Source organism: Prionailurus viverrinus, chromosome D2 (genome assembly GCF_022837055.1).
Source record: "Prionailurus viverrinus isolate Anna chromosome D2, UM_Priviv_1.0, whole genome shotgun sequence".
In the NCBI taxonomy this organism is placed as follows: domain Eukaryota; kingdom Metazoa; phylum Chordata; class Mammalia; order Carnivora; family Felidae; genus Prionailurus; species Prionailurus viverrinus.
Window position 1 is genome coordinate 80,137,748 of NC_062571.1, and position 15,471 is coordinate 80,153,218.

The 15,471-nt window shown below is 46.7% G+C and overlaps 1 protein-coding gene across 1 annotated transcript in view; it reads right to left on the minus strand.

Annotated features, from left to right (window-relative positions):
• CPXM2 (carboxypeptidase X, M14 family member 2) overlaps window positions 1–15,471 on the minus strand; it is a 136,884-nt gene that overhangs the window by 33,127 nt on the left and 88,286 nt on the right. Inside the window, 2 exon segments of the mRNA XM_047825902.1 lie at window positions 5,852–6,002; window positions 6,953–7,037. Coding sequence (XP_047681858.1) covers window positions 5,852–6,002; window positions 6,953–7,037 — 236 coding nt within the window.

The following is a 15,471-nucleotide window of genomic DNA, read 5'->3' on the forward strand; positions in this document are numbered from 1 at the left end:
CTCCACACTCCCCAAGTCCCAGGGGTCTCTTTCCAAAACTCTTTAAAGCCACTTGGTCTTCAAACTCAAGTTAGGCCTTGAAGGTTCTTCAAAAGGATTGAAGAAAAACTCAGGACTCTAAGTGCAGACGAGCTCCACGTTTGGCAACGTCATGCCCTCCTTAAGACTAATCAATTTGCCTAGGGACAAGGGTACAAGTTCCAAAAACTGTCTCAAAACCACAGGTCGGTATTTTTCACAACTTTCTACCTCCCACATTTTGAGCAAAGAATTCTTTATTTGCCCACTTACTCCGGCTGGAAAAAGTTTTATTGAGAACCTACGAGGAGCTCAGTACTGTAGGTAAAGAGATGGGTAAGAACCAAGCCAAGCCCTCTGGGGGCCCAGGGTCTGCAGACAAAGCCAACTGGTCAAAGCCACGGTCCCCTTCTTCTTTCTGTGGACAAACCCTTCTGCCCGCGGGGAATGTATTCCAGATGGCTTGGATAAAATTGCCTTGCCCAGCATGCAGAGGCATGAGTATGTGGCCAAGGTCCAGCCATGAAACATGTGTCCCTGTACCCACAGTCACTGGCTCAGAGGGGATCCCAAGATCCTAGGGTCCAAGCTGGGCCAATGAGATGACTTTCCTCCCAGACACGGGAGGACAAGACTCTCCTTCTGTAGGAGTTGCTCACATTGTGGGATGGGTTTGGGGGTGTTGGTCTCCCTGTCCGTGAGATGGAGAGAAGGGGAGCCCTGACATAGTAGAACTACTCTTGCCTGAAGCCAGAGTCGGAGTCAGATCCACCCCTGGAGTTTTCGTGTATGTGAGCCAAAACTGTCCTCCCCTACCCCACAAGCTAATTAGAATAGGGCTTCTGGCATTTGAAACACAAGTCCTGATTCAGTCTGCGAGGCCTTTATCCCCACAGATGGAGCTTTGGAAAAATCAGTCTCCTTGCTTCCCTTGGCTTGTTTGGTTGCACACGTCATATGTGCTGAAAACCAGTCGATTCCTTCCAGAACACCTTAGTTATGGGGACAAACTCCCAGAGGGGCATGTGGAGCATGCCATCTCCCTGACTGTTCTTCTCTTATTCAGCTACTCAAAATCCTCCTCTGCCTGAACCTGTCTACTGATTATACCTTTTGGGGGTTGAATTATGTCCCCCCCGCCAACCCAAAAAGATATGTCAGAGTCCTAACCCCCAGTACTTTAGAACGTGACCTTATTTGGAGCAAGGGTTTTACAGAGGTCAGCAAGTTAAAATGTGGTCATTACAGGGGCACCTGGGTGGCTCAGTCGGTTAAGCATCCGACTCCGGCTCAGGTCACGATCTCACAGTTCGTGACTTTGAGCCCCGTGTCAGGCTCTATGCTGACAGCTCGGAGCCTGGAGCCTGCTTGGGATTCTGTGTCTGCCTCTCTCTCTGTCCCTCCTCTGCTTGCTCTCTGTCTCTGTCTCTCAAAAATAAATAGACATTAAAAAAAGAAAATGAGGTGACGAGAGTGGGCCCTGATGCATCATGCCTGGTGTCCCCAGCAAGGGGGATGCAGACACAGAGGTAAGCAGGCAGGGAGGAGTCTCGGTGGAGGGGAGGGCACAGGTGTGGCGATGCATCTACAAGACCCAGAACCACCGACTGCCAGCAGGCCCCCAGAAGTGGGGCAGAGGCACGGGGAAGATTCTCCGCCACAGCCTGAGGAAGAGCCAGCCCTGCTGACGTCTTGACCTAGGGCTTCTGGCCTCCAGAACAGAGACAATAGCTTCGTGTTACCATCACCTCCCAGGTTCTGGTACTCTTCATGGCAGCCCCAGGAGACTGCCTGCGCACCTGGGACATCCCTGCCTCCTCACGGCCCGGACACCCGCTCTTCCTGTCCCCAAACGCACACCAGCTCACCACACAGGGCTCTTTTTACAAGAACAGTGAGGACTCGAGACCAAACCCCATCCCCGGAAATCCGGGGGGGAGCCGAGGTTCTCGAACTGATGTGCTTCACTGTCTCTGCTACTTTGGGGATCTCGCTTGACTGGGGGTGGGCGTTCAGCGGGGAGAGGAGAGGCTGCCTTTGCTGGAAAGGAGGCTCACGTGCAATCAAGAACCGCTGGGCTCACGATTCCTTCGACATGCTCTATCCAGAGCAGGCAACCCGCAGGGGTAGAGGTTAGAGGTCGTGGGGACGGCGGGGCAGGAAGGTGAGGAAGTGATTACTCAACGGACCCAGGGTGTGTCTATGGGTCATGATGAAATTCAGAAACTAGACAAAGCCAGTGCTTGCACACCTTGGGAATGTGCTAAGTACCATGAACCGTATCTTTAAAATGGTTCGTTGAAGGGGACCTGGGTGGCTCAGTCGGTTAAGCTTCTGACTCGGGCTCAGGTCGTGATCTCACGGTTTGTGAGTTCAAGCCACGAGCCAGGCTCTGTGCTGACAGCTCGGAGCCTGGATCCTGCTTTGGACTCTGTGTCTCCCTCTCTTTCTTCCCCTCCCCTGCTCGCACTCTGTCTCTCCCTCTCGCAAAAATAAATAAACATGAAAAAAATTCAAAATGGTTAATTGTACATTATGTGAGTTTCACTTCTTTTTTTTTTTTAATGTTTATTTTTGAGAGAGGGAGAGAGAGAGAGGAGAGAGAGAGGAGGGGCAGAGAGAGGAGGGGAGACACAGCATCTGAAGCAGGCTCCAGGCTCCGAGCTGTCAGCACAGAGCCCGATGCGGGGCTCGAACTCACGAACTGTGAGATCATGACCTGAGCCGAAGTCGGACGCTTAACTGACGGAGCCAACCAGGTGCCCCAGCCAGAGCGTGTCTTAACCTGAAACATTCACGGTTAAAAATGTATCTTCCTAGGCTCTCCCCAGCTTCCGGCATGCACAGATCTTTATAATGTCACATTGTGTGTCAACTATGCTCAAATAAAAATAAAAAAGAATACGGGCACCTGGGTGGCTCAGTCGGTTAAGCGTCTGACTTTGGCTCAGGTCATGATCTCGCCCGTGTGGGGGTTCAAGCCCCGCATCGGGCTCTCTGCTGTCAGCATGGAGCCCGCTTCAGATCCTCTGTCCCTCTCTCTCTCTCTGCCCCTTCTCCACTCATGCTCTCTCTCTCTCTCTCTCTCTCAAAAAATAAACTTAAAAAAAATAAAGAAATAAAAAAGAATAAAATATTTTTTACAGTAAAAAAATTTAATTGTGGTAATAGACTTACATAATTCACCATCCTGAGCGTTTTTAAGGGCACATTTGAGTCGTGTTAAATATACCTGCATTGTTGTAAGACAGATCTCTAGAACCTTCTCATCTTGCAAAACTGAAACTGTAACCATAAACAACTCCCTCCATTTTCTTTTAGTTCTGAGCTTTAAAAATCCTATTAATAGACTATGGCATGCGGTAATTCATTTTCCAGTGCAAAAGTTTCTGGAAACATTACTCATGATGGACTTGAAAAGAATCACCACCTTCCTCTGCCCCGACCTGAGGGTTCACAGGAGGACGGTAAGAACAGAACAAAGAGAGCAGAAGCAAAGGTAAATGAATTTTTCATAAATAAGAGTTCCAGGAAAAACAGGCTCCGGGCGGTTGCATTCAGACCGCAAAGTCACCTTAGGTCTGAGCGGCTGAGTTGGTTCGGTAATCTCTGCCTTTGGCCTCGTGAACTTGCACAAAGGGACCGTGCCAACCCCAGGGCAGTGAGCAAGGTTCACTTGCCCACGTGGACTTGGGGGCCCCTGTGCGGCCCCAGTCCCTCAGATGGGACCACCACCACGTGGCGTCACAAAGGCCAGCTCCCCTCTGGGCAGACTGCTAAGTAGCTGTGAGAAGAAAGATGGCCCTAAATATTTGGGGTGGGAAAAGAGAGCCATTCCAAGTCTGCACTTGAAACCCACCTGGAATTCACACTGTTAACTCTGTCTTTGTGTTTAAGTTGCCCCATGGACCTATCTTCAAACACACACACATCCCAAGAATAGCTTCACAGGGAAATGTTTATTTCATGAGACTCTCACAGGATGCCCTTTGCCCCTTACCAACAGCGGATGAATTCCTGCCCACAGACAGACACCGGGACCTTCTCTTTAAAGCAAGCAGACTGAAGCTGTGCTGAGCGACACAGGAGCACACAGGACCGCTCACATACCCTCCTGCACCTGGGTCTCCAGTCTACGCATTCCAGAAAGCCTAGAGGCCCTGGGCCGCAGCACACGGGACCTGTGATTGCAACTCCAGCACAAACCAGCCCCATAGGAGGCCCAGGTCCCAAACCAGGCTGGCCTCGAACATTCTCTCTGGATCAGCCTTGAAAACGCACACGCCCTTGGAGCCAGCGATCCTGTTTACTGTAACCTAATGTTAAACGCCAATCCTATAAATTGAATGATCCTGTAATTTAGACAGTAATCGTGGAAGCACACAAGGGCCCAGAAACAAAGACATTCCTTGTGCGGTTCTTTATGGAACCAAAACACTGGGAACAACCGAACCACCCCACTGCAAGGCAGACTAAAAACAGGACGTGGTCAACAGACTAGATGACGCATTCACAAGACAGATGGTCTCTAATGGTCTTAATGACATAAAAAAGGTTTCACGATCCAGTAAGTGCAAATAGATAACAAAGAATCTGTCTGGTCCAAGTGTGAGTAGGTAGGTAGAGAGGCCCATCTCTCTCACCAATGCAGAGTTTGTATTCTAAACATTCATCCTTGGCGAAGCAAGAACGTGGATATTATGCGATTGAGAGAAAGGCAATAAGTGACATTAAACATGCTTTGAAAACACAGCAAATGTGTGGGGGGCTGGATGGCGACAGAAACGGCCTGATGGACACTGTAACACCTGAGAACATCAGAGCTGGTGGTTCACTTCCTCCAAGTAGGGGAACCCCAGAAGTGGCCCTCACTCTCTAGTTAGGCAAGAATGGTAAGGAAAGCTACAACCCAAAGCTGAACACCTTGCACCCTAGGGACCGACTGCAGGTGGACAGGGATGTGGAAATTCCTACAGGCCCTGATGAAGAGCCTTAGGAACGTTCTAGGAGCCCACTTCCTTCCCTGGAGATGTCCAGTCAGGAGGAAGGGGCTGCCATCCACAAGGCTTCCCATGGGCACAAACTCACAAGTCCTGAAAGGCCAGACGGAGCCGGTCATGAGCCAGACCAGATCAGCCTGTCCAGAGCAGGTACCAGCAAGGATCCAGGCGACATGTGTGAATTCAAGCCCGCCTCTTCCTGCCACCCTGAGGTCACACCCAGATGCCACTGTGTGAAAACAGGCCACGGGGAATACAACGACCTCAAGGGACAAGCATTTACCCCAAGACACAGGCACCCAAGCAAAGCGACTTCAACCGAAAAGAGGCGACGTACACGGACACACGTACCCACCCACGGTCTGGGTAGAGGAAGAGTAGCGGGAACACTCTACCCAGAATAGCGGGAACACTCAAAGACAAGGAAACATGCCACCGGAAATTCGCTCTAGTTTTTTTCTTTTGCTTGCTTCTGAGTGGTGGTGTTGAGTGAATTTTCGACCTTGAAACACACATCATCTTAAAATCCCAGTCGGCAAAACCATAGCTGGTACATCCATTTGCTACTACCCCCCAAATATCCGTGGTGTTTCCGAGGAGGGTCATGGGAGATTTTTATTTACTTCCTTTCTGCTTCGCTCTGTTTTCTAAACATTCTGCAATAGATGTGGTATATATATATATATATATATATATATATATATATATATATATATATATTTTTTTTTTTTTACACGAGAAAAAGATTGCTTGGCACGTCTGTAGTCACCTTGGCCAGGCACCCGTTCTCCACCAGCACCCCACCTGCAGCAAACACGGAAAAGCAAGCCCACCTGGCAGGGGACAGCCCAGGATCTCCATCCTCATACAGATGCTCCCGTTGTCGAACCAGGACCGTGGATTTATGCGGATGTAGCGGGCCACCATGGGGACGGGCAGCTCGTTGAGAACAGGGATCTCTTTTTCACTGTTTCCTTCAAATATCTATTTAGGCATGAGGGCGAAAAGGGAGGATCTTTCAGAGCCTGATTGCCAAGGGATAAAAGGGTCAGTAAACTATTCACTCCATAAGACTTTACTGAGAAACGCCCAATATGCGCTGGGCATTGAGGGGAGAAGAGAAATGAATCAGGCGTAGACCCTGCCCTCAGGACGCCCCCAATCTCCTGGGGCAGCGGGGAGAAAAGGAGGAGGTAATAGATAATCCGGGCGAAAGCTCTTAGTGCCATGACAGAGGGACAGCCACGGAGCTCTGGGATTTCAGAAGAAGGGAAGGACCAGATAGAGGTTCAGGGAGCAGGTGGCGTGTGAACTGGCCTCGAAGGCAAACTATTTAGATCTGTAGGGACGGCAGGGATTCTAGAGAAAAGCAGCAGCAATGACTGGAGAAGCCCAGAGGTGGGATTCAGAAAGAGCAGAGTAGCTAGCTCACTGCGACTGGAACACAGAAGAAGCGTGTGCAGGGGGTAAGAACGAGAAAGAAGGTTGAAACCGGAGGCTGCCGTCAGATTGTCCGAGACTCTGGACACCACGTTAGGAAGGACGCGCCTGAGAACCGGAGGAAGAGGGTGGCGGGGTCAGAACCGGCGGATCTGGAGCGGATCACGGAGCGCAAAGATGGGGGTCACTGAAGAGGCTGGGGAACTGCTGTCACTGAGCCGCTGTGAGGGACCCCAGCATACTGCACGTGCCACCAGTCTCCCAAGGCTGACCTGGGAGCTGTGCAAGACACTGCGTCCCAAGAGCTGGGAGCGCACATTAGCTCTAAATGGGCCACCTGGCACTGAGCTTCGGGGCACGGCCGAGAGGGGCGCTACCCGTCATCGGCGTGAGTGGACACGGAACCTGCAGTGAGGGGGCACGCACGGCCTCTCTCCGCACACACCCGCACAGCCGGACACCAAGGGCATGCACAGAGGGAAGAGGAAACTCACCATGTCTCCCGATCCATTCTTAACAGTGACCCACGTGTGGCTGTCATTGCTCACCATGACCTTGTAGGAGGTCACCCAGTCGCTCCTAAGAGAAAATAAAACGTCACTGGGACTACACGTTGTAAAAGGTCCACCTATTCCCCGTAGAGGCACAGCAATGAGGGAAGTGCCGTTAGCCCCCGAACAACACGGTTATGAACGGCACGGGTACACTTCTACGCGGATTTTTTTCAATCCAGTTCAGTACTATAAATGTATGTTCTCTTCTTAGATTTTCTAAGAGCATTTTCTTTTCTCTAGCTTATTTTATTGTAAGAATACAGCATATAATACGTGTATCATACAAAATATGTGTTAATTGACTATTTATGTTAACAGTAAGGCTTCCTTCTGGTCAACAGTAAGCTGCTAAGTTGTTTTTTTTTTTTTTTTTTTCATTTTTAAATGTTTATTTGAAAGAGAGAGAGAGTAGGGGAAGGCGAGAGAGAGAAGGAGACAGAGAATCCCAAGCAAGTTCTGTGCTGTCAGCTCGGGGCTCAAACTCACAAACCACGAGATCATGACCTGAGCTGAAATCAAGAGTCGGACGCCTCACCGACTGAGCCACCCAGATGCCCCAGTGGTTAAGTTTTTAGAGAGTCAGAAGTTATACCCAGATTTTTGACTGCACAGGGTGTCGGCACCCCTAACCCCTGCACGGTTCGAGGGCCAACAGCAGGTCCCAGAGGTGGAAGACGCTGTTTCACCCCCTGGCCCCACTGCTCACGCTCCCTGTGGCCTCGGCCGGCTAACCGACCCGTCTGTGCCACTGTTGACTCATCTGTAAAAAGAGGGTCTTATAAGCACCAAGCGTAAAGGATGAACGTGAGCCTTCGATGGTTTAATACTCCTTAAACACTTAGGAGAGTGCCTGGTCTCTGCTCAGCTCTATCTGTTGATCACACATAAAGACACAAGCGTTTACGTATTTGTTGATTCTGCACATTACATCACACACAACAGTCGAGTTCCACGTGGAAAAACAACCTCAGTAAAAACTGCCAAGTCCCTCTAGAAATTTCCTTTGGAAAACGACTTGGGAACATAACACACTAGATGCCACGAACCACACCTAACAGTCTGACTAAGAGACGCTGGGCTTCTCCTTGGCTGTCCCTCCACCCCCAGCAATGATCCAGTGACAGCCGGGCCCAAAGCCAGACCCGCCATCACCCCCCACCCCCCACCACCGCACAGAGATCACAGAGGTGACAACGGCCATGAATGGACTTCCCACAGTGGGGGTCAACCCGATAGACCATGTGAAACAACCACCTTCGCGAGGAAAACACATCTTTTTCCCTCGAGCCTCAGTCGTTTATAACATTCGTTGTTAATCGATATGGAATATTCTTTCTGAGCACCGTACTTTTTAATTTTTAAAATACTAGAACTAAACACCAGTGTAGTGATCCTCTGGAACATTCCGCCAGGTGAAGCCCTCGGAGCCCTTCTTTTCCTCCTGTGAAATCCGCCTGGACTCAGGATCCAGGTATATCCCGCTATGGTTCTGAGTTTCTGAATCAGTGCTGCCTAGTAAAGTTCACGTAGAAAGATGCGCTGCGTCTATTCATTGTGGCTCATCTGACTTGTGAAAATCATTCCTAGGTGCTTTTATTCGTGCTTGGAAACGAACCCTCCCCTCCAGCCTTCTCTCTCCCCTTCTGTCCTCCTCACCAGCTTCGTCTGAATGCCTGCCGGAAGCCAGAAGCTGTCCAACAACCTGTCCCCCACCCCGGGAGGGTGAAGGCTGAGCCCACGCCTGCAGATTTAGACGCACCAGGCATGATTTCTGAAAGGCACCTCGGCACAGCTCAGGTCTTTTGCGCTGGAAAATAGCCTTGCCCCCAAACAGCAACCCGTTTCCCACATTCAAATAACCTCCAAAGGCCTTGCAACTGCAGCCCCTTTTGTTATCTGTCTGTCTGTCTGCTAGTAACACCCCCACAGTGACATGGCAAGGCAGCCCGCAGGGGTGAAGGGCGCATCCCATCTACAGAGACGGAGGTGGTGGCCTTAGGAAGCCTCTGAGTCAAAAGAAACACACAAGGGACGCCTGGGTGGCTCAGCCGGTGAAGCATTCGACTCCTGATTTCAGCTCCGGTCATGATCCCATAGTTCATGGGATCAAGCCCCACGTCGGGCTCTGTGCTGACAGCGTGGAGCCTGCTTGGTTGAGATTCTCTTTCTCCCTCCCCCGCCCCTCTCTCTCTGCTTCTCCGCTTGCATGCGCACTCTCTCAAAACAAATAAACATTTAATTGAAAAAAAAAAGACATACAAATGAGAGAGGGGCAGAAAGAAAAATTAAAAAGCTCTGCAAACAAAAGGGGAGAAAGAAACAAATGAAAACCAAATAACAATTTCTCATGGGGCGCCTGGGTGGCGCAGTCGGTTAAGCGTCCGACTTCACCCAGGTCACGATCTCGCGGTCTGTGAGTTCGAGCCCCGCGTCAGGCTCTGGGCTGATGGCTCGGAGCCTGGAGCCTGTTTCCGATTCTGTGTCTCCCTCTCTCTCTCTGCCCCTCCCCCGTTCATGCTCTGTCTCTCTCTGTCCCAAAAATAAATAAACGTTGAAAAAAAAATTAAAAAAAAAAAAAAAAGAAAACCAAGTAACAATTTCTCAAACTTGAAACAAATGTGGACAAATCCGCTAGTTATGTTTGAAGGGCAATTGTTTACGTGGCTCTGACCTCTCCTCTGGACCGCAGACCTCCATCATTTGTTCTGTGTGACCTCTCTCCACTTCTCATGCCCCACCTGAAATTGACCTCGCCCCAACCAACTGATACATGTCTCCGCTCTGAGCCCCAACCTGGGCCAGACCGAGCCTCTGCCTTAGAAAAGGTACTGGCATCCCCGCAGGGGAACAAAACCCCTGGGTCCTCTGTGGCGCCCCACTCTCTCTCCCCCACCTGCCCACCTCCACTCAGACCATCACCAAGTCCTGCCAATTTCACCTCCCGGGTTGTTTTCTAGAATCTCTCCAACCCTCTCCAACCTCACTGCCACCACCCCAGCCCATTCTCTCTGGCCAGGACCGCTGCATTTCCCTCCAACTGGTCTCTTGGCATTTAAACTGCCTCCCCATCTATCCTGCAGTCAGAGACTGGCTTTTCTAATGAAATAGTATCATGTCACCACCTGCTTCAAATACCACTCGCTGGTGGTAAAGTCCCAATCCTCATGATGTTCTAGAAGCCTCTTGCTTACCTTTTGCTTTGTGTGCTCTTTCTTTCAATTCCTGATAGCGACTACACCCTCTCTTGCCTCAGGGCCTTTGCACATACTGTTTTCGTCTTCTTCCCCTACCATCCTGTCTGCCTCTAAATTATTCAGACTTCAAACCATATCAGATAAGCCAGCCCTCATCCTGCAATCTAGCCAATTTCTTTTCTTGTATGTTCCTTTCTTTCATAGTTTAATTCCACTTCTAATTGTATATCCCTTTCTAGAATTTCCTGACGGTGTCTTTACCTCCCACTGGAGTATAAGCATCTCAGAGATGGAGGAAGAAGAGACTGTGGCACTTCAGAGGATGCAAAAGGAAGCCGATGTTCCTGGAGGGCAGAGTGAGAAGCAGGGCGGGACAGCTGGGACTGGGTGGGCTTTGCGGGCCACTTGTTGGGGGTGCACCTTCCTCTGCCAAGCAGTAGGGAGCCAGCCCCCTTGCTGTCCATCAAGAATGGTCAAAAGCACCTCGAGACCAATTAGAAAGTCTTGCAAAACTTCCACCTTATTAACAGCACACTTGGAAATCAGAGACTACCTTAGCGTCTCTTGTTTCCTCTATGAAACTGGCTCTCCTTCCTACCCCCCTTTGAACTCCCGCTGAAACAGAAGTGATGGCAGAGGTCCCCCTGCCACAGGTTTATGAATAAACAGCCTTCCATTCTATCTTGGGCTTAGCACGGCCTTTGACAATTCATACTACTGCCCATATTATGATTTTTTTCATTCTCACTGCTGTCTAGTATTCCGCTCAGAGGACGGGCACTTTGTCCATTTTATTGCTATAGAGCATCTGAGTGGTTTCCACTTTGGGACACGACGAACGGTGGTTCTGTAAATATTCTTGCATGTATCTTTGGTGATTTATACAAAGTTCTGCTTGGTGTATAATTAGAAATGGGATTGCTGGATCGCAGGGTCCCAGGGCATAGATATGTTCAGCAGTAGTAGTTTTCCAAATTAGCTCTCTATTTATACGCCAACCAGCAAAGTATGAGAGTTCTGGTTGCTCTGCATTCTTGTCTGCACTTGGTATTACCTTTCTTTTTCATTTTAGCCATTCTGAAGGGTATGTCCTGTTACTTCATTGTGGTTTTTATTTTAATTTCCTGGATGACTAATGAACTTCGACATGTTGTATGTTTATTGGGCATCTGAATATCACTTTCCGCGAAATGCTTATTCAATTATTCCCCCCTTTTTAATTAAGCTCCTTCTCATTTTGATTGGTAAGAGCTCTTTATGTATTCTTTGTTGTTGTTTTTTTTAAATGTAGCTTCACATCCAGCATGGAGCCCAATATAGGGCTCAAACTCACAACCCTGAGACCAAGAGACCAAGACCTGAGCTGGAATCACGAACTGGACACTTAACCAATTGAGCCCCTCTTTCTATATCCTAGATGGGAGTTTTTTGTTGAACATATGGATTGCTACTATCTTCTACAGCTTATATTCTCTTTTTCACTCTCTTTGTGGTAGCTTTTGGTAGAGTTTCTTAATCTTTACATAGTCAAATTAATCTTTCTTCTTTCTTTACTGTTTCCAGTATTTGTGCCTTTTTCAATAAATTTTTGCCTACTCCAACATCATAAAGATTGTCTCCTACGCTTTCTTCCAAAAGCTTCATTGCTTTACCTCTTACATTTAGATCTGCATGCCATACAGAGATGACTGTTTGGTGTGAGGTAGGGGTCAAGATAGACTTTTTTTTTTTTCTATCAGGGCTTCCAGCTTACTTAGAACCACTTATATGATTATTTTCCTACCGTGCCTCGGTGACACATTTGCTATAGATCATGAAATAGTATATGGGTGGGTGTGTTTCTTGATACTCTATTCTGTTCCATTGGCCTATTTCCTATCTGGTACTAAACCCATCCTGTCTTGATTTATATAACTTTATAGTAAGCCTTTATATCTGGTAGTGTACATTTTCCCACTCTGTTTTTACTTTTTACAGTTCCCTTGACTATTCTTAGCCCTCTGTGCTCTCATATATAAATTCTAGAATCACCTTAGAATTTCCAAAACAAAGACCTTTGGATTTTAATTGGGATGGCACTAAATACATAGGTCAGTTTTGAGGGAATCAACATTTCTCAGTGTTAAATCTTCTAATCCATAAACATGGTAATTCCCTCTATTTATTTAGGTCTTGCTTTACTTATCTTTCATTGGACTTACCCCTAGGTAGTTGATGTTTTCCATAATTTTATAAATGATATTACCTTAAATTCTATTTTCTCCTTGTTTGTTGCTAATAGGTAGAGGTACAAATGCTTCTTGTGTATTGATTTTGTACCCAGTTACTTTGCTAATTCATTCATTCAAATAGTCTAACAGGGATTCCTTTGGGGGTGTGTGTGTGTGTGTGTGTGTGTGTGTGTGTGTGTATACACACTTCACACTCAGCCTGGAGCCCAATGCAGGGCTTGAACTCATAACCCTGAGGTCAAGACCCAAGCTGAAATCGAGAATCAGACGTTTGCTGACTCTCGATTTTGGCTCAGGTCCATGCTGTCAGTGCAGAGCCTACTTGAGATTCTCTCTCTCTGCCCCTCCCCTGCCCGCCCTCCCTCTCTAAATAAATAAATAAATAAATACATAAATACATAAACATTAAAAAAATCAGGGGGGCCTGGGTAGCTCAGTCAGTTAAGTGTCCGACTTCAGGTCAGGTCATGGTCTCGTGGTCTCTAAGTTCCAGCCCCACGTCGGGCTCTGTGCTGACAGCTCAGAGCCTGGAGCCTGCTTCGGATTCTGTGTCTCCCTCTTTCTCCGCTCCTCCCTGCTTGCACTCTGCCCATGTCTCTCAAAAATGAATAAATGTTTTTAAAAAAATTAAAAAAATAGGGGCGCCTGGGTGGCTCAGTCGGTTGGATGTCTGACTTGGGCTCAGGTCACGATCTCACGGTTCGCGGGTTCGAGCCCCGCGTCGGGCTCTGTGCTGACGGCTCTGAGCCCAGAGCCTGCTTCAGATTCTGTGTCTCCCTCTTTCTCTGCCCCTCCCCCATTCATGCTCTGTCTCTGTCTCTCTCTCAAAAATAAATAACATTAATTTTTTTTTTAATTAAAAGAAAAAAAAAAAAAAAACAAAACAGGCGCTTAACCAATGGAGCCGCCCAGGTGCCATCTCCTTTGGATGCTTTTAAGGACATGATCATGTCTTCTGAACATCATGACAACTCTGCTTCTTTATTTCCCACTGTCAGGCCGATTATTCTTTTTCTTTCCTTATTTATTTCACTGGCTACGACCTCCAGTTCAGTGCCAAAAGAATGACCCTGTCTCATTCCTGAGACTGAAGAAAGGTTTAGGTGTTTCACCGCTGAGTAAGATGTTTCCTGTAAGCTTCTTCCTGTGTTTGTTTGTTTCTTATTTTAACCAAGTATGAGTTCGTGATTTTGCAAATAACAGGAAAGTCTGAACGTCTGCAGCTTCGGGCACTTACTCAGCTGGTCGGCTGTGTCAGGGTCAACATCAACGGACGTTCATTTTTCATACTTGCTCTCTCAGGGTTCTCAGAGAACGCTGCAAGAGGGCTCAGTCTACATTCACTTTTCAATATTCGTTGTTTCAGGTCTAAGGAGGTGTTTTTCGTACTTGCCTCGGGGTTCTAAGAAAACATCAAGATACACTCATTTTTCACACTTACTGCCTTTGGGTTGGAAGCTAGTTGCTGCAGCCGCATAACATATCCGTGTTCAGAAAATATTGCATAGTATCTTTCAGTTTCTATCAAATCACTTTCTAAGGTTGTAACGGGACAGTGTGCAATTCCTGTTGTTTGGGCTTTTTTTTTTTTCCATATTAGAAAAACTATAGTTCTTGAAATGAGTTAGCACACACAAGCTTTAGACTCACTGCAGAAGCTCCAGGTAGATTCCACAGTATGTGCCCTGGAGCCCTTCACTGCAAGGGGCTTGACTGCACTGTACCATAGGTCTTTCTATAGATGTTATTTTTTCAGACTAAGGAAGCTCTTATTTATTCCTCGTTTAAAACGAAGCCTCTTTTTCTTGCTTTTAAACACAAATGGCTATAAAATTTTTCAGACGCCTTTTCTTTATTTATCAGAGTGATCATATTATTTTTCTCCTTAGTTCTGTTTATGTGGTGAATTATAGTGTTTGGTTACAACTGTGGCTAAACTACGCGTATCGCGTATATACCTAGAATAAATCCCACTTGGTGGTGACATACGATCCTTTTTACGTACCGCTGAATTCAAGTTAGTAATATACTGCTTGACATTTTTTCTATCTATGCTCATGAAAAAAAATTGTTGCATAATTTTGCTTTTTGTAATGTCCTCATCAGATTTTGATAACAAGGTTTATGCAAACTCATACTTAGGAAATGCTACACTGTTTTCATTCTCTATATTTCTTTAAGTGCCCTTTCTTTCTTAAGTGTTTGGAAGAATTCAATCGAACTTTCTGAAATGGAGAGTTTTTTGGGTTTTTTTTTGTGGGACGATATTTAACAATGAACTGATATTTTTAGTAGATATTGGACTACTCTGATATTCTATTTCTTCTTCCGTCAGTTTTAATAACTTGTGCTTTTTGAGGAATTGCTGTATTTTGGCTATTTTCAATGGTATTGGCATAAACTTGTTCTTAGTATTATTTTCTTGTCTCTCTAACGTCCGTAACATTTTTAGCGATGCTCCCCTTTGCAATTTTGATATCGGCCATTAATTTTTTCCCTCTTTTCCTAATCAGCCATGAGTTTATTAATTTTATTAATCTTTACAAACAATCAACTTTTGATTTCGTTTACCCTATTATTTGTTTCCTACTAAGAACCATATAAAACCATGTGTTAGGAACCATATGACCAAGACTGAAATGGTTAATTATCAGCAATTTCCTAAGGGGCAAACTAATATCTTATTAATTTCTACTCTTATCTTTATTGTTTTCTTCTTGGTGCATTCTTTAGGTTTGATGTGCTGTTCTTTTTGTACAGTTTCTTGAGATCATTAATTTTCAGTCTTTCTTCAATCCTAATATATGCATTTAAGGTTATAAAGTTCCTTCTGAGCACTGCTTTAGCTACATGCCATAATTTTTATATGTCATATCTTCCTTATCATTTAGTCAAAATATTAATTCCAGTTGTCATTTCTCCTTTAATCATGGACCGTTTAGGAGTATAGTTTTGTATTTTTATTATTATTTTGTTTTGTTTTGTTTTGTTTTGAGAGAGAGAGCACATAAGAGTGAGGGAGAGGGGCAGAGGG